The sequence below is a fragment of the Artemia franciscana genome, chromosome 10 (assembly GCF_032884065.1).
Source record: "Artemia franciscana chromosome 10, ASM3288406v1, whole genome shotgun sequence".
NCBI classification, from domain to species: Eukaryota; Metazoa; Arthropoda; class Branchiopoda; order Anostraca; family Artemiidae; genus Artemia; species Artemia franciscana.
In genome coordinates, this window is record NC_088872.1 from 10,333,015 (window position 1) to 10,353,014 (window position 20,000).

Sequence of the window (20,000 nt, forward strand, 5' to 3'; positions counted from 1 at the left end):
ATTTTTCGATCCTCTTTGCCTACCGTATGCTATTTACACGCCTCCCATTAAAAACTTTCTTCAGGAAAGTGGAAACTCTATTATTAAAAATCGGATACGAGTACAAAATTAATCAACCAAAAGCTGTGGTTTTCATGCATTATTAAATTTTATTCTTCGATGTCGTGGATATATTTACAATGAATTTCTCAGCACTTATGGTGACAATCCTTGATTGAAAGACATTCTACTTGAAAATACTCTTTTATATCTGTATAACATAAATTTTAGTGCCCTAAGAGTAAAACGCTTTAAAAATGTATGTGAATTTGTTTATTAATAAAACGTCTATGTACAAAAGTCTGTTTCCTTTAGATTTCTTCTTCCACATATAGGTAACAATCGTTAATCATAAGTAGCGGCAGCTCGTCAGGATTCAACTTGTTTCATCTTGCCATGCAAAGTCAGGGTCACACTTTATACAATATAATGTAACTTCATTTTTATTTTATCTCTTCGTGAAGTTAATAATACTATTTTGATTCATGTTATAAAATTCACGTGTTTCAAATTGCTTATTTAAATCAATTTCACACACGAAATTTAGAAGAATCACTTTGTGTAACAACCAAATAAAAATCATTAGGTTGATAATCATATCAACCGGTACCTTCACAGCGATGTCAAGAAAACCAGACTCTCTTACTATTCCAGCAATTGAAGCGTAAACTTGGTTCTTCCTCCCAAAACAATTTAAAAACACGACGATGCCAGTCTCTTAAAAATAAACTGAAATCACGTTTAAGGTTTTTTGCAGCCTAGTATACCTCTAGTATGAGTCACAAACATTTTCAGGACAGGAATTAGAATCTTTAATTTACACTACGTATCCTCTAGCCAATTTACATGGATTGCATAATATAGCCTTTTCATTAAAGTCATCAACAATAGTACAGTTCTCTCGGGATGACCAGGTGCTCAATGTATACAAACATAATAAACACGTGTAAAAACAATTCTATGTTGACTGTTTCGCTTCCAAAAAGAAAACGGCTCACAATAAAATGAATGTCTTCTAGGAGAAGGAAGGATCGAGTGCCGTCACAAAACATATTTGGACAGGATTTTTTTAAATATCGACTTATTTCTTGTTGTCTTGCAAAATGGCCGTCTAAAACGAATACCTAGGAAGTGGTTAAAAGGAAAACCACAATATCATTTTGTTTTGCTTGAATTAATAAGTCAATAAATTGAGTAAATATATCTGGACCACGACACATAAGTCTTGGACAATAACTCCAAAGACAGAAACTCATTTTTTATTATAAGGTCAATCATTCTCTTAGTAAGGATTCTCTTCTGCACTGATAATCTTTGAAAATTATCATCTATAATTAACTGTCAGTAGAATCCGTATGATTTTTTGCTTCTCAAATCCAGTCATTTTTAATCTTGACAATCTCACTACCGACTAGACTAACAAGGATGCTCTCTCGATAGTAACAAACTTACTCCTTTTTATTCACTGATTCAGACCGTTTCCTTCAATATATTTTACTAATGCATTTAATCCGTCTTGTAAACTTTGTATATGCATTATATTCACTTCTGCTACAAAGCATAACTGTTCTTCCGACTTGAAGTTACTTAATGGTATTACATATCGTGCGAACATATCCCATTCTAGAGCTAGCCGGCAACCCCTTGTAACTTCTACAACTACGTTAGGCACTCTGGGTTTCCTTTCACCATTGCTAGCGGCTTCAATGTCCAATAGAGTAAACGCATCCATTACTAAAGAATAATATCCTTGATGTTGACAAACTGGACTCTTTTGAATACTGAAGCAAATCTACTAGCTCACGCATCGCTGACCTTCAAAACCAGTTTTTACCAGATTACAAAAGGTCCACCGGAACCAAAACCAGCCACGTAGGATTGCGTCATCTTCAAATGTAAATATTGGACCATGATAATTTTTTAACCGAGACTTCTCTGCTTGACTAGTGGACTCTAACATTTCCTTTTACGTAACATACACCTGCATCTCTTAGAAAACATTCCCCATTACGTAAGATACAGGTGTACTATACCGTTACACATGCGCTATAGTATTGCGTAAAATCCAGGTGTGCGCATTAGCGTCCCGAGGGGCTAGAAGCTTTAAAGTAGACCCTCCAATGCTGTTGCTGCTTTAGGGTAAGAGGGCCGAGAGAAGTGAGAGACATTATAGTCAAGGCTATGCAGGGTCCTAGGCAGGTGTAGTATTCTGTTGTCTACAGGTGACAGACAACAGGCAAGAAAAGGTTGTTGAATAACATTCTTCCAAGAACTAGGTGGAATTCTGAGTAAAGATAAGCGTAGGTCACTCTTAAACCTACATAAAACTTCAAGCCAAAATTAGATTTTTAGAACTTTCTTTTTCTTTGAGAAGGAGGATTCTTTTAACCAGTGACTTAGCGATAAAAACATTAACTGAATTTGGCAAAGAAAGCTTTATGACTTGGAAAAACATTGAAATTTTATGATGAAGTACGAGTTGATTAAACTGTCACATTTAACAGAACGTTGATATCAGTTAACCGGTTAGCTGCACGATACTTGATTTAAAATGAGGTTTTACTACGTGAGATGTAATTAATATTGAATGAGATGAATTTGGTTTGAATAGAACTTGATTAAGCTAAATGAGGCCTGAGTTGAGGATGGTGATGTTACATGGTTATCTTTGATATCAAACCTTGGTTTTTTTAAAAGTTGAATTCAATTAATGACAGTCAATGTCATGTTCGAACTTAGTACACATGCCTCATGAAAATATCGAAGAGCTATCTTCCTGCTTAGGCAATAAAAAGTGATTAAAAACATATTTGGTTTCAACTGAGAATGTGTATTTAATCTCTGAAAAATTCCTAGCAGATTCACGGTCAGAACCCAGACAAGGAATTACATTAGCTGTTCTTTTGAAACTACAAAACAGAAAAGTGACAATTTCATATGATCAGAAACACTTTCAAAGACCTACTTTCAAAGAAAAGACTAATGCCGTTTTCACTTTACAGAAAGACCATTACAACAAATACTAACAAATGATGTTAATACGAACTTGTTTCTCAATTAATCCTCATGCCGGGGTGGCTTTGAGTGTAGTAAGCCTTCTCAACCTGGGGCGAACAACAGCAAGGGCCCATGCAACAGACATAAAAGTCCGGCTTGGTCTAAGAATTTCCCGAGATTGTCATTTCACCAGAAGTTAAGCTTTGTGACAGTGTAGTGGATAAAACCGCGCTTAGAAACTACCAGGACGGAGGTTCAATACCGCCTGTTGCAAGGAAAATTTTTATTTTGTTCCGATTTTGTAAGTTTTTTTCACAGGAGGCTATGGACATCATCACAATCAAAAAGCAGACGAAACTGCGGAGGGATATGAAGACCTATCGACATCTCTTCGGCACCAACATTAAAATTATACATAGAGGTCTCAAGTCGTTTGTTGACGGCAAAGCAGATGAGCTATAAAAAGCTGCCACGAGGAAGATCGTTGGAACAGTGTAAACACTAGCGCGACTTCACTGTCCCGTGTGCTCAACCAATAAGAAACGTATTATCTGCGGACAGGGTGATCCTTGAAGACATAGTATCCAACATTTCAAGGTGAAATGAACACTTCTCATCTCCGCTGAACGCAACGCCTCTCTCTCTCTCTCTCCATCTGTAACAACTCCTGGCATCTCCCAGCCTGTGATCCATAACAACCTCGTTAATGTTGACACTGAACCTTTTTCAGTGATAGAAATTCAAAATGTTGTGGAGAAACTGAAAAACTGCTAAGGTCCCGGCATCTAAGGAATCTCTGCGGAGCTTCTCAAGAGTGGTGGCGGCACTATGCTGCCATGGCTCCAAATCCTATTTATTTTCAATTTCTTTGTAATTTTGTTCAGCTTTATTATTCTATTCATTTTAATGAATTAGATTAAAGAAGAAAACCTAAATAAAAAAACACTTCATTTTCACTCAATTATCAACGTACAATTTTCTCTGTTTAGGTTTTATTTTCTTAAAGTATAGCAATCTCTATCCTATTAAAATAGATTTAATATTAAAGTAAATTTTACTCGCCTAAAACTTTAATTTTACATAATTTGCTAGTTTTTGTTAAATCTTATATAAAAATTATTTACATTTCATCATATATAGCAATTCCTATAATTATTAGAAGGATTACATCATACGTCAAATTTGACCGTCTTATATTTTAATCTTTAAGTTCACATTAATAGAAATAACTTGCAATCAATTTTAAAGTTATTGCGGCAATCCAAGTTCAATGATGCTCATGTGAAAACTGTCTACAGAAAGAATAGTTATTGGAACGTCTTCAATAGTAATTGAGACAGTAATTGAAAGTCTGCCTTGGAGTAAGAAGGGTATTCACATGCAAAAACTTAACAGTTTATCTCATGCAAGTCTTCATATCAAACAAGGCATAATCTAGTAATATTATGAAAGCAAGTTTTCTCTGAGGACTAGCGGCATCCAAAGAGATCGAGAGTAAATTAACCTTTTTAATTTTTACTGCATTTAAAATAATTAAAAGAAAGTGCAGCTCAAATAGTTCTTCTGTTGTTCGAAAACACTAACACAAAACAAACAGCTTCTGACTGTCTGATGCCAAGGCTAAGAATGACTCTAGGCACGTGCAGTATGCAGAACTAAATTGCTCTTTAACCCCGAGCTAAATCTTTAGCTCACATTAGGCCAACTATATTTTTCTATCAGCTACTTTTGTGTATTGAGGATCTCTTGACAAATGAAATTAGCAATATAGGCTCCAAGCCACTAGGAAACAGAAAAATAATTATTGTTATTTTGGGAGCCCTGTCAAAATAAACTCTCCTTTAAAATCCCAGTTTTAGATTTAGATGAATGTTTTATTATCACATATGAGGAGATCAAACAATCAAAATTTAACAAAATGTAGAAGAGAGTAGAATGAGGTTAACAGCATGAGATTCAGTTAAATGGGTTTTGTTTTATATGGTCACCATTGATAATATACCTTTGTCTTTGACAGCAGCAAGAGCCAAGTCAGGACTGTTTGAATCAGGTTCGAACTCTGTATATTTATGGTGCGAATTCATCAAAGAATCGTCTTCCTGCTTCGGTGATAAAACCAGATTTGTACTACCGAAAACCGGGTCGTTTTCAATTGGGAATGTGTCTTCAACTTCTGAAAAAAACATCTAGCATAAATTCACATTTAGAACCCACACAAGAAAGTGAATCTCTAACCATTATAAAAAAAATAATGAAAACACAAAAAACAGACAAAAAAATAAATAAAATGCCTTTAATGACTTACTTTCAAGAAAATAATACTACCACTACTACTACCAATTCTTTAATCTTCGGCAATCCGTCATGCTTCATCCGCAGAACGTGCACTAGCCATCTCAACCTTTCTGTCACTTTTTACCCTTGAAAGCAGGATTGAACCACACTTTTCGTACAGCCTACTGTTTAACATTTAGTCAGTCAGCGGGATACCCAGAATAATTAGTAGGCATTTTGTCTGTAAAATATCTAGAAAAACTTCATCCGCTTTTCGAAGCGCCCATTCTTTAGAGCCATATTTCACCACTGTCATCACTGTAGCTTCCAATATTCTAATCTTGGTTTGCAGGCTTATCTTCCTATTCTTCCCGACCTTTATCAACTATGAAAAAAGACCCTGGGCCATGGCTATTCTACTTTTAACATCTTCACTGCAACCACAGTCTTTACTAAGAATACTACCTAGATAGGGGAAGCTGTCCACTTGATCGATCTTGTCGTTACCCAACATCACTTTTCAACTTCACATAGCGACTTAAGTCTTCTTAAAATAATTTTCAAACCTATTTTTGCACCCTGAACTGGCGAAACCTCTAAAAATTCATTCATTTTGCTAAGAATTTCATCAAGGATTCTTAAATCATGAGAATCGTCAAAGTCAAGGAAAGTTTTACTTCCTCACCTGATTCCATGTTCTCCCAATGCAGTTTCCGTGCTTCTTAGGACAAAATCCATCAAAATGATCCATATAAATGGGGATTGAACGCAGCCCTGCTTAACTCCTTCTTTAACATGAAACCAACAATTAACATCATTGCCAAATGTAACCACGGCAAGGTTATGCTCGTACATAGCACTAGTCAGTTGGATGTATTTGTCTGGTATACCATACAAAGCTAGTACCTTTGTTAATGCTCTTCTATCAGCTGAATCAAACACTTATTCAAAATCTATCAAACTGAGAATTTTTGGCGTTTGATAATTCAGGCACCTTTCAATTATTAATCTAAGAGTGAAAATTTGGTCAAAGCATCCTCTACCCCTCCTAAAACCACACTGCTCTTCTCTTAAAGCTTTATCTAAAGCATATCTAAGTCTAATTAATATAATCATACTAAGTAATTTGCTTCCTATGGAAACCAGGCTAGTGCCTCTATAATTACCACACGCACTCTTATCAACTTTCTTACAGAGGAATGTAATTACAGATCTCCTAAAATTGTTAGGTATTTCCCCTCTTTCAAAATTATATTAATAGTCTTTCTTCAGTAGCTACGTGGCATCTCTAACCACGTAAATGCCATATTAAGGAAACTCATTTACCACACTATCAGCACCTGGGGCAGTATTATCTTTCAAACCTTTTAGTGCTGCCATTAATTCTTCCTCAAAAAATAAAGCTTCCCTCACATCCAAAGTGTCACAAACTTTTTCGTTCTTCTCTCTATCTTTCCTGTAAATTTATCACGGTTTAGTGCATTCTAAAAAATGTTTGCTCATTCTTTACTTTTTCTTTATCGCTGATTATAGTCCCATTTAAATCTTTAACTGAGAAAGTCCTGATTTACTATTCCCTCTAAACTTATTAATAGATCAGTAAAATAGTTTACTATTATACCGTCTGGCTGCCTCTTGCGTATCTTCGACAATTTTATCCATGGCCTCCCCTTCATACTTCCATTATTCATGTTTTGATACTCCCTCCACTTTCTTTACAAATATTCTGGTGCATAGCACAATCACTTTAGTATACTTATCTGGTATACAATACAAGTATGCTACCTCTAAAGCTTTTCTATCAGCTGAACCAAATGCCTGTTCATTGTTTATAAACAGAAGACAGAAAGAGCTTAACAATTCTAAAATTTGTCGATAATCAACTTGAAAATGAAAATTTTGTGAAAATGAAAATTTAGACACAACATCTCACTTTTCTAAAACCTAACTGTCCATCCCTTAAAGCTTATCAACGCCATCTCTTAATCTAATAAATATCATCAAGATGTGTAGTTTCCTTCCTACTGATGAGTCTAATACCTCTATAAGTACAACACTCAATATTTATCACCTTCCTTACAAAGACATTTAATCATTGATTCTCAGGTACTACCCAATTTTCTAAATTCATATTCATAATATTTAGTAATTTATCTTAGCTTCGTAATTATACATTCCAAAGCTCATGTACCAAACTATCTGCACCTAAGGCCTAATCCTTTTTTATCTGTTAGTGTTGTCTCTAACTCCTGACAAGACAAACTCCCTTCAAATCCAAAATTTTGAAACTTTTTCATTCTTTTTTATTTCATTTCCTAGAACTTACCACCATTTAGCAGATTCCATTGCCTCTTTAACTTTCTTCATTACTAATTGTAGGCCCCATTCCTACTACATCCTTTCAACTCCTTACATTTATAACATCTTCATTATACCACCTGGCTGTATTTTCCTGACCCTCATAAATTTGATTTATGGCCTAAATTTTACATATCCTTAATTCTCGTTTTAATAGATTTCCTACTTCCCTTCATTCCCTGTTATTCAATGATCTGTAACTCAAAAAACTTATTGTACAAATCCATACTCTTTTCTACTAAGTTTAGGACATTTTAAAAAATATTCCTTGTTGGATGTCTAACTTTCCTTCCTATGCCACTTTCAATTACTACACAAACCATTTTCCTAAAAGAACTTTGTCGATCTTTTTCAGTTTCATTTTTTGAACTCTCCAGTTCCATATTCAACTCTCCTTGGAGAGTTCTTATCAAATTCAAATCATATAGCAGTGGCAACTGCAATAAGAGAGGACAGAGAAAGAATTTTAAAAAATACAGTCCCTCTCCCCCAACATGTTCAAATATTGCTGCGCCACTGTCCTGGAGTCTATCAAAGCCATAACTTCACAGACATTTGTAGCTTAGCCTAACCTTTAAATTTAGATTATCTTTAAAAACTACTGGATGGTAATCCTTACTTTTAGTATTACCAACAGCCCTCCTATATACAATAATCTATTACTTCAGTCCTGCTGGCATTTGCTTAACAATAACATGATTAATAAGTTTGACTGTCTTACCATCGTGTGACTACCACTTTTATGATCATTTCATGACTTAAAGATTATGCTGGTTATAACTACATTAATATGCATACAAAATCGCAACAGTTTATGGCCATAGCTAATTTCCTTCCCTAGATCCAATTTACGGCATTAAAATCCTCTAATATATATATATATATATATATATATATATATATATATATATATATATATATATATATATATATATATATATATATATATATATATATATATATATATATCTTTTTATTTTATATATCTTTATTATATATCTTTTTATTTGTTCTTGTAACTAATTGTATGTAAAGTTCTTTCAAGTCAATACTATCTCTATAAGTCAGTTTTTCAGAGGAATATACTAAAATCACTAATACTTTCCGCTTTTTGGTCATAAATTAAATCACGAAAATTCTAATATTAACAGCTTCCAAGCCTAGGAAAAGAATTACAAACTATCTTATTCATCATGAGCACTACACCCTCCTTACCTACCCGAGCTGTCCTAACTGAATAAATAAATTCTTTGTCACCTAACTTCATGTTTCCAGCCTAATTCAAAACATCTGAATGTTAACATGAAAGGTTTTTTTTTTAACACTTGGACATTCTACATAACAGCTTACAAATAATACAAATCATTCAAATTATTGTCGTCTCAAGAAAAACAGTAGCTTCCACCAGCTAACCTGACAGACTAATACTTCGTTTCAAGTCTATACTCTCCTCTACAAAAATTTCGACATAATTCTGAATTTAAAAAGGCATAACATTATCAAGACGAGAAAGTTATATAATCAATAGATTATTTATTCAAATCAATGAATGAAATAACCTACAAATGCAAAATCAGGACAGGACTCATTGAAAAAAAAGCAGCTAATTCATGTAGGAATTCACTATATTCTCTTGAAGTACCAAGGGCATCCAAATGCAAAACGGTTTTTACTTACTAGGTCCATATTAGGTGCATTCATTCCCGAAAACTAGGATTTTCTACAATGTTAATTTTGGTTGTTATATAGCAATTAACAGCTTTCTCATAGCATAAATTGCCACACTGAATCATGAAGAAAAATAAGTTAAAACTTTTTCTTTTTACCCAAAGACCAACAATTTCAACAATCAATTGGATTGTACAAAGCTTAGCTTTTAAAAATATAGGCTAGTTAGAATATTTCAAAATCTAGTAGGATAAGTGATTTTTTTCGAATCAGAAAAAATTCTATTGATTTATTAGGAGTTAGCTAAAGGGATATTTTTAACGAAAAATAATAGCATAATTGGTCTTGCTAAAAATATTCTCCTTTGGTTCAGTCAATTAACAGATAATTTTAAGTGTTTAATCTTCAAAGACATTAAAAACAAAGAAATTAATGCATAGCTTCAATTTTTAAATTCTCAATGATAAATACAATTATGTTTGATTCCTTTTTGGAAACGTGATGTTAAAATTATATTCTTGCACTGTTTAATCATTCTGTCACTATTTTTGTTGTTGTTTTTTCCACACAATTTGCTGCCAATTAATGACAATGTCTGTTTTTTGCTATATCAATAAAGAAAGTTGCACAATCTAGACCTGCAAGATGATATATTTTTGTTCGCTCATTTCCTGCTGATTTCTCAACCACGTTCTTTACTTTTCAACTTGGCACCAGCTAAGTGTTAAAACTGGATATCTGCAGCTAACATCCTTTGCATTAAAAACTGATATTCCAAGTTTTCTCGATTTTTTTAGACGTAGCCTATGGGAGTGCAAGTTTCCACTCAACCTATTTAAAGACTAATACTTCATTTTTAGTGTGTTGAGTGCTTAATATATTGAGCCAAGAATTAGTTCAAAATGGAAACTATCATTTCTAATCTATATAATTAGATATACCAATTACCTTGTTTAATAGTGGCGTGCAGCGGAAGTTCAATTGTATCCATTATTTCCACAATCCAATTTATGATGAAATTACTCTTTTTGGTGGTTTGATGGATTTTTGCCTCCTGGTGACTCCTGGTCTTGAAAATCTGAAAAATTTGCGAATTTGAACATACTTTGTCTCAAAGAAGAAAAAAGCCTAAAAATAACCTATAGATTACCCCGCCACCAAATTTTGGAAATTAGATAAGGTGCAACAAAGATCAGTTGATAAAAAAACTAGCTTTTAAGTACGTTAATAAAATGCAAATTATTTAGAGAGAGGATCCTCTAAGTTTGCATTTTAAAGTTGCTTCTAAAAGGGAAAATTTGAATACAGTCATCAATACAGAATCTAACTAGAAAACAGTTGCAAGAGCTACGCGTATCACTGCTATCTTTCTCACATTGAACTTTGTTAAAAGTTAAATGTTTGATCTCTGTTTTGGCAAATATGAAGAGGAATACTTTTATAAGAACATCAAAAGCTGAATAGAAATAAGAATTAGCTTAACTAAAAACCAAATAGCTGCATTGCTTTCCTAATGGAAATGCATATTATGTTAAAAAAACTAGCCAGTCTCAAGAAAATAAATAACAATTGCAAAGAAGCATTTCTTCCCTGCCCCACTTATATTCTACAACGCTTACCCCTCCTTTATGATCTTCCCCCTATATAATGCATGTCAGTAATTTTCTGAAAGCCTATTTCCAGGACAATTTATGAACTGAATTTAAAAAACCTCATTTAGTTGAATCAGCTCAAGAAAAGTTGTCCTCGAGAGGCCTGCTTTCTAACTTTAGAAACCTTTTATAACAAAACTGATAAGTTGCAAGTTTTCCCATACGACTATTCCAATAATGTTCGTTCTAATTGTGAAGCCTACTATACAACAGAGTAATAGACTACTTCTATACGAGAGCTACTGGCGTATCCCCGCATTGGGGGCTGACATCCTAGAACATTGTAAGGATTGGCAGAAGCTATTAGGAATTTGATAATAAGTACAAGCATATTGGTCTTCAATGCAACGGGAGTAAGAATGATATTTGGCCTGCTGTCTTGGCCAATTTTCAAATATGCACCTATATGAACGCGATTCAAGCAAAAGACACATAGACTTATCTTGGCATCCTAATTGGGAAAACCTCTACACTGACTTTTAAAGCAACATTCTTGCTTATAAATCTAGAAAATTACAAGTCAATTATTGACACAAATATTATCACCAAGTTGAAACAGAAGTTTCAACCTGATGATAATATTCTGGCTAGGGTATGCATTGATGACATTTGAAATTGCTTGTATGAGAAGTATTTCCTTTGGCTGCCTCTTTGTGCAGTACTTTTAAAATAGTTTACACTTGAAAGTAATATATTGAAGATAATTTTGCCAGCCTGAGAAAATTTGCCTGATTTTCAAAAAAAGGGGGACATCCTATAAAAGTTAAGAAGTCTTATTGAAAACCACAGTATTATATTTAGTGTATCAGATAATCGTACCGTAGAGGTTTCAGTTTCCCATCTCCAAAAATGTAAAATTTGTATTTTTGCCACAAGAAAGATCATGGATGAGTGTTTATTTGTTCTTTCCAGGGATGATTGTATCAAACCTACAGTCCTAGAAGATTAGGAGATGGCTCATTTGAATGGAAACTAAATGTTCTAGTGCTGTTTTTAAGTGACAAAAAGATTGGATGGGGACAAGCTTTCCGACCCCCCCCCCAATTTTTCCCAAAGTCGTCTATTAAAATTTTGAGACATTCATTTTCTTTAGCATAGTTGAAAATTTCAATAAATATGCCTTTACGGATGACAAGAGCCCCCCCCCCACAGCCCATGGAAAAAGTGCTACAAGTTATGAAATTCGTTCATTGTTTACTTATAGTGGCCTATTTGTTACTTGGCAATGTAAAGACACTTTCTGCACGGGGAGGGTTTCTCTGGGAAGGGGAAATCTTCTATCGGAGAAAATTTATTTTTGAGGGGGATACAGGGTTTCCGAGGGTGAGTTTTCCAGGGTAAATTTTAAACAGGGTGCATTTCCTAGAATTCATAAACAACAAGAGCTATGAGCTCATATGGCACTTGTGACGAGGCAAGAAGAGCTAAGAGCCAAGAGCTCATATGGTATGGGCTCTAACAAAATTCTAGGAATCAATAGATTGATTTAAAAGGAAAATCAGAGGCTTAATGCCGATCAGAATTTAAAATAAGAGCTCTGAATCACGATGTCCTTCTAAATATCAAAATTCATTAAGATCCGATTACCCACTCGTAAGTTATGAATACCTATCTTTTTTCTAATTTTGCCTCTCCTTTTAGCCCCCCAGATGGTCGAATCTCGAAAAACGACTTTATCAAGTCAATTTGTGCAGCTCCCTGACACACCTACCAATTTTCATCGTCCTAGCACGTCAAAAAGCACCAAACTCGCCAAATCACTGAACCCCTTCCCCCAACTCCCCCAAAGAGAGCGAATCCAGTACTGTTAGATCAATCAAGTATTAAGGATATTTGCTTATTCTATCCACCAAGCTTCATCCCGATTCCTCCATCCCAAGTGTTTTCCAAGATTTCCCCCTCCAACTCCCCCCAATGTCAAAAGATCTGGTCGGGATTTGAAATAAGAGCTCTGAGACATGAATTCCTTTTAAATATCAAATTTCATTAAGATCCGATTACCTATTCGTACGATAAAAATACCTCAATCTTCACGTTTTCCAAGAATTCCGGTTTCCCCCTCCAACTCCCCCCAATGCCACAGGATCTGGTTGGAATTTAAAATTAGAGCTTTAAAGCATAAAATCCTTCTAAATATCAAATTTCATTAAGATCTGGTCACCCTTTCGTAAGTTACAAATACCTAAATTTTCAGAATTCCCCCCCCCCCCAACTCCACCAAAGAGAGCAGATCCGGTCCGGTTATGTCAGTCACGTATTTTATACAGGTTTTTATTCTTCCCATCCAGTTTCATCCTGATCTCTCCGCTTAAGTATTTTCTAAGATTTCTGGTCCACCCAACTGCCCCCCCCCCATGACACTGGATCCAGTTGAGATATAAATAAGAGATCTGAGTTACGAGATCCTTCTAAATATGAAGTTTCATGAAGATCTGATCACTCCTTCGTAAGTTAGAAATACGTCATTTATCTAATTTTTCAGAATTACCCCCCCCCCCAATAGAGTGGATCCGTTCCAATTATGTAAATCACGTATCTAAGACTTCTGCTTATTTTTCCCACCAAGTTTCATCCCGATCCCTCCAATTTAAGCGCTTTCCATGATTTTAAGTTCCCTCACCCCAAACTCCCCCCAATGTCACCAGATCCGGTCGGTTAAAATAAGAGCTTTGAGACACGATATCCTTCTAAATATCAAATTTCATTGAGATTCGATCACCCGTTCGTAATTTAAAAATACCTCATTTTTTCTAATTGTTCAGAATTAACCTATCTAGGAATTGTGTTCAATTTTCCCACCGAGTTTTATCCTGATCCCTCCACTCTAAGTGTTTTCCAAGATTTTAGATTTCCCCCTCCCGAATCCCCCCATGTCATCAGATCCGGTCGGAATTTAAAATAACAGCTCTGAGACACGATATCCTTCCAAACATCAAATTTCATTAAAATCTGATCAACCGTTCGTAAGTTAGAAATACTTCAAATTTTCTATTTTTTCCAAATCAACGGCCCCCCACTCCCCCCCCCCCCAGATGGTCAAATCGGGAAATGAAAGTAAGAGGCAACATTAAAACTTAGAACGAACAGAAATTACTCCGTATGTGAAAGGGGCTTTTCCTCCTCAACACCCCGCTCTTTACGCCAAAGTTTGACGTATGAAAACAAAGAAAGGAAATAAAAAAATGAAAAGAGAAAAAACAAATAGGTGAAAAACGAGGATTTTATCAGCCAGTAGTAAAATATGAAAAACAAGCAAATATTTCGACAAGGAAACAACAGCAAAATCTAACCTTTATAAGTGAACTACACAAGAAGAAGAAAGACACTGACTCAAACAACAAAAAACCAACTTGAAATCAACGAAAGAGAAGTTACCAATTAGATTGAATAATTATCCTTTGCCTTGCAACAGATTTCGCCTGTCTACAATTTCGGTTTTCATTAGATATGCGGACAGGTTGTCTTAAATTAGACTGGGCAAAAATATTCATAGAGTCTTTTACTATTAAATTATTATAAATTGGGCTTAAGGAAATATCTCCCGTGTCTCTATTTATAGCCAAATTTATAATTATATGTTTTTTTTTATCTCAATTGCCTCTTTAAAAGATTGCGGTAGGCCATTTACGGTAGATATTAAAGTTGCCTCTTCAAAAAGAACTAAATGGTCAGGATTTTCTTATATATGATGGGCCAGAGCTGAATCAAATTTGTCATTTTTATTTTCCAATCTCAGGTACTTATCTATTGAAATTTTGTGTTCTTGCGGTAGGCTACTTACGGTAGATATTAAAGTTGCCCCTTCAAAAAGAACTAAATGGTCAGGATTTTCGTATATATGATGGGCCAGAGCTGAATCAAAGTTGTCATTTTTATTTTCCAATCTCAGGGACTTATCTATTGAAATTTTGTGTTCTTGCAATCGTTCCCCTAGTTGTTGATGGGTCCTTCCAAGGGTCCGTTTTATCCTTTCCCGAGTTGTAAGAATGTTCGACTTTTTGTTTAGTTTTGAAAGAAACAGAGAGATTATGTTTTTTTTTATTTTTCCAAGTTTGTCGCTGAGTTTCGAGACGTATGGTAATGTAGTGAAAGTTTTTTTCTCAATTGCCATTGTAACTGAATCAAGGGGTACGGGCTCCCTATTTTCCTGTTTTATCTTTTTTAATCGTCTATCTATTATATTTTCAATGAGGTTGATTGGTAGCCATTGCAGAATAGAATATCTTTAACATAATCATACCATAAAAGAGGGGTAGTAATTTCTTTAGTCGACAGGGTTCTAAAAATATGTTCACGTAATCATGTAAAATCGGAGTTAGATTATGTTTATATATATATTTGAGCACTTTTTTTTAGCACTGAGGACGACTTGGCGGAGGTTCTTGTCGAAATATTTGCTTGTTTTTCATATTTTGCTACCGGCTGATACAATCCTCGTTTTTCACCTATCTGTTTTTTCTCTTTTCATTTATTATTTCCTTTCTTTGTTTTCATACGTCATGCATAGCCAATATGGTCTCAGAACGTATTTATCCCATCACCCGTTCGTAAATTAAAAATACTTCATTTTTAACGAATTGACGGGTGCCGAATTGACGGTTAATATCAAGTGCCATAAAAATTGGTGTTCTGGGGTAAGATGTTGCATTTGAGCACCACTGTCAAGGCCTAATGAAACTTAAAAAAAAGAACCAAGTTGTAGCTTGCATAAATAATATTCTTTCTCAAGACTCTCTTCCTTAACTATGCACAAAAAATAATCTAATTGAAGCACTTGTGCTAGCACACCAATGCTGAACTTATTGTGCTTCTAGCCTAGTCATTATATTCCTAAGAAAATATCCTCACTTTCTGTGGGGTCTTGACCATTATACCATATGTAATAGAAACCACTTTCATCCAGTTGGGTTTTTTTTCATCTGGAATGCACCAAAGATCTCACGTTCAGCTCTAAAAAATTGGTCATGCACGGTTGCTTCCATTGTGGATGATACAACATATTTAGCCGAAGTTTACCATCTGTGTCGAAATTTTGTTCACAAGCTGAAAAGTCTCCATTTGTTTAGTGGGGGGTATCCCCCAAGCATGGTAATAAAGGACTGACATTATCGTTAATTTAAACACCTGTTTTAGTATTTTCAGACCATTGGCTTCTTTTAAGTTGCTATTTTTATATGGTGTAAACATGGCTGCTTTGCTCCTTAAAAAAGTGGCTATAATGTTTTTGTTTTCTAGAAAATATCGCATGAAAAATCAAAACACAAGGAACTTATATCTAGAATAGAATAAAATTTATTTTAAAATGTCTATACTAGCATGGTTGCCGAATTTGAATTTTACATCCAAAAACCACTCGTATACATATATATATATATATATATATATATATATATATATATATATATATATATATATATATATATCATATCGAAAGAACTTGACCTTTACGTCAATCATAACACATTGTACAAAATACATAAATGTACAAATACATAAAAAAAGATGAAGAGTCAACACTTAGGTAATATGTCAAAAATATAAAATAAATAAATAACAGTAAGCATAATGACTAGTTTTCCTGGTTATTATACAGCTCAACAAAACTTGGAACAACACTTTTGCGATATCTTTCATGTTAAGCGGGGAAGGGAGTCAGTTTGGGAACTTTTTGGGATTTTATAAGGGGCGGTCTGTTAGGGGCGGGAAGGCAGGGTTCAGGGATTATGGAACGTAATCTGGGAACAGACAGAGTCTTGGTACTGAAACGAAGCATAGGAGGTTTCTTTTCTATTAGGTAACTTGAACTTACCTATTAGGTAATGATATGGAACCTTCCCTTCACCATTTATGATTCTACGTGCTCCTTTTTGGACATTTTCAATCATATAGATATGCTCTGAAGAAAGACCGAAATACCAAACTGGACAAGCATACTCAAGTATTGACCGAATAAAAGAACAATAAAGTTGGAGACGATCCTAAGGGAAGCAAGAAATTTTTATGAAAAATTTTAGAAGGGAAACCAAAGAGGAAGCTTGTTTCAGGATGTTTTTGAACATGGGCATCTCACTTCAAGTCAGCAGTAATTGTCACTCCAAGTAGTTTAATGCGTGTGACAGAGATTTTGGGACTCATTGGAGTTTCATGGCCGTCCACATACTTCCATCGCTCTGTGTGGTCAGTCATGAGGCAAATAACCAATATAAACAGAGAGATCGGAACCATAGGAGTTCCCAGGGGACCCCACAAAACACAGGAAGGGGATCGGAATAAACATTTGTATATTTAATCACTTGAGAACAATTTATTAAAAAGGAGGCAACAATGTTAACTAGAAAGGGGCTCACTTGAAACTCCGTCAGCAGTTTATTTACAAGAGTATTGTGGTCAATTAGGTCGAACGCTTTCTAAAGATCAATTAATAAAAGATCCAACGAAGTATCAGGATTTTCAGGGTTTTTAAGAACAGTGCCAAGAAGAGTAACAAGGTAGTCTGAAGTAGATGTCTCCTTCAGGTTACCAAATTGTTGTAAGTCAATAACTTCAAGAATCTCTACCTTTAACCAATTATCTAAGAACCCTTGAACATTTTTGAAAAAGCTGGGGTTAAGGAGATTGGTCTTACTCCAATAAAATCGTTCAGGCCTCCCTTCTTTTGGATTGGAGTAATATAGCCCAGCTTCCAGCATGACGAGTAACAACCGAAATTACTAGTATCATTAAAAATAATAACAAGAGGTGTTAATAGTTTATCAGGAAATGCTTTTATTAGATCAATTGGGATATCAATGGGACAAACACTGGTATTTTTCAGTTTCTGTATTTTTTCTATTGTTTGCTTTGCTGAAATTTCAGGGATTTTTTCTTTTGGAGTTTCAGGGATTAGCTGGTTTTCTGAGAGAGGGAAGAATGTTTACACAGCGCTTGCTCGGTGTTTATTAAGCTTACTGGCTGCCTTCTCAGGTGGTTCATCCAGAAGAAAATAGAGGTTCTTGCACAAGGAAGTTCTTGCACTTTCTTAAACCATTGCAGAGGTTTGCTCTATTTAAGTAATTAAATTTATTCTTACCATAACGAGAAGCAGTATGACGTATTTCTTTTTTTTCCGGAGGTTTAAGGCATCCTCTTTCTTTCCGAGTCGAAAAGGTTTTAGTTTCAAATGGATTAGTCCTTTTATTTTTTTTTCATTAATGTAAAGTTTATCTGAGGAATTTTACAAATGACAAAACATGATCCCAACTCTCAGACGTAATCCAAGATCCAAAGTCAAAGAAACTTTGACTTGTTATTGGCCAGTACGAAAATTCAGAATCTGAGTTATTTTGTTTTAAAAATCAGCAGTGGTTTCAAATGTAGCATGAAATTATATCTACCATCAAGGAGGGGGGGGGGGGGTAGTTAGAATATTGTAAAAGGTTTTATGGTGGGTGCAAATAGCATCCAAACTGGTTCCGCCTTTTGTAGTAGGGAAATCAACAATTCGCTTAAGCTTCTGATCTTTGCACATATAACTAAGACTTAGTTCGTTTGCGTTTCCTGCTATAAAAATGCCGGCATTTGGATACTTTGTCGTCACAAAGTCAAGACTTGCTTGTAGCCTGTCATGAATATTACGACGAGAACAAGCATTCTGTCCGAGTGAATAATAAAATAGGCAAATTATTAACTTAGTGTAAGGCTGCAGTAGGCATTTGGGCTTAGTAGATATCCAAATGGTTTCAATGCAATTACCTAGACCTGGCACGTGGATAAGGATAGGAGATAGGTAATCCTTTGCGAAATTCATTACTCCTCCTCCTTTTTTCCCCAGTCAACCGGTCAACTTTCCTGAAAATTAGTTATTTTAAGGAGGTCTGAATTTTGTGCCTGGACTTCAGTAACTGCAATTATATAAATATGGGTCAATTTTCCTGCTGCACAGATAACACAGAACTCAACTAACTTATGAAAATTCAACTTTTCGCCGTTTGTAAAGAGGAAACGAGAAAATGATAACGTTTTTATCGAACTCTTTAACAACAGATTTCTTCAAAAAAGCTTTATTCTGAAGCAACTTTGACAAGGTGTGAGTATCAAAATTAATGCTGGGGGTGGGGAGGACAACCCTTAGAAGTGAAATGTTATCATTCGGGGTATTGTAGGAAGGTTTGTCGTAAGGCTCAAACTCACCACCCGGGAACCAAGGGACTACTATACCGGTTTTGAAGTGGGAGGGAAAGAGGTCTTCCCTCCCATTTCAAAACCGTATTCATCTAGATGTTGACCTGTCAAGACGTCTTGCTTTTAAATAAATGACGCTTGTGATTTTTAAGTGAAGACGCGTGATCATCCTTGTGAACTTTTCTCTAGCAAGTACCAGTGCTAATCCTGGCCTAGACAACCAGGTTTTAGTTGAAGATATAGCTTCCAATTCAAGGTCTGTGTCTCCGTAATAAAGTAATATAAAATAAAGTAAGTGAACTCTTTAAAGTACGGCCAAAGTCAAGAAAATCATTGGTAAAACAGTCAAAAAATGTTGACTTTAATCTTGTTGTTCCCCCTGAAACTGCAGCTAACTCATTAAATAAACACCTTGCCGCTATTGTACTGGCTCAACCTCCTTTCAATTGACCTCCGAAAGGCTTCTGATCTAGTTAGTCATGATGTTTTAGTTGAAAAATTGCTGAATGAATTCAATGTCCCCCATTTTCTAGTCAATGTTATTGCATCTTTTCTGTCAAATAGGAGTCAAGTTGTTAAGTATAAAAACGTTTATTCTGATTCACTCCCTATTTCTTGCGGAGTTCTGCAGGGTACGCTTTTAAGATCCCTTACTATTTTTGGTAATGATTAACAATCTTGCTAATGATTCAGCCAGTAAATGGAAGTTTGTGGATGACATGTCATTGCTCAAAAAAAGCAGAAGAAATATTAAGAGCAGTGCAATGGAAATTCTCGAAGACGATGCAAGTGAAGCAGCCCAGTCAAAAATGAAAGTGAACTCCCATAACGCTCATATTATGAACTTTAGTT

General features: G+C 34.9%; 1 protein-coding gene across 8 annotated transcripts in view; it reads right to left on the bottom strand.

The window, feature by feature from the left end:
* The window catches only part of LOC136031768 (zinc finger and SCAN domain-containing protein 2-like), a 63,313-nt gene that overhangs the window by 31,032 nt on the left and 12,281 nt on the right, over positions 1-20,000 (bottom strand). For 7 of the 8 annotated variants that reach the window (XR_010618577.1, XR_010618576.1, XM_065711520.1 and 4 more), the window contains exons 2-3: positions 10,285-10,414; positions 5,039-5,209 (exon numbers count right to left, since the gene is read on the bottom strand). Coding sequence is in view for 6 of the 8 variants with exons in the window: in XM_065711520.1 (XP_065567592.1) it covers positions 5,039-5,209; positions 10,285-10,414 (301 nt within the window). In the remaining 2 variants the exon portion in view is untranslated. Of the gene's footprint in view, positions 1-5,038; positions 5,210-10,284; positions 10,415-16,797; positions 16,967-20,000 lie in introns of all 8 variants that reach the window. The other variant, XM_065711516.1, reaches the window with a different exon arrangement.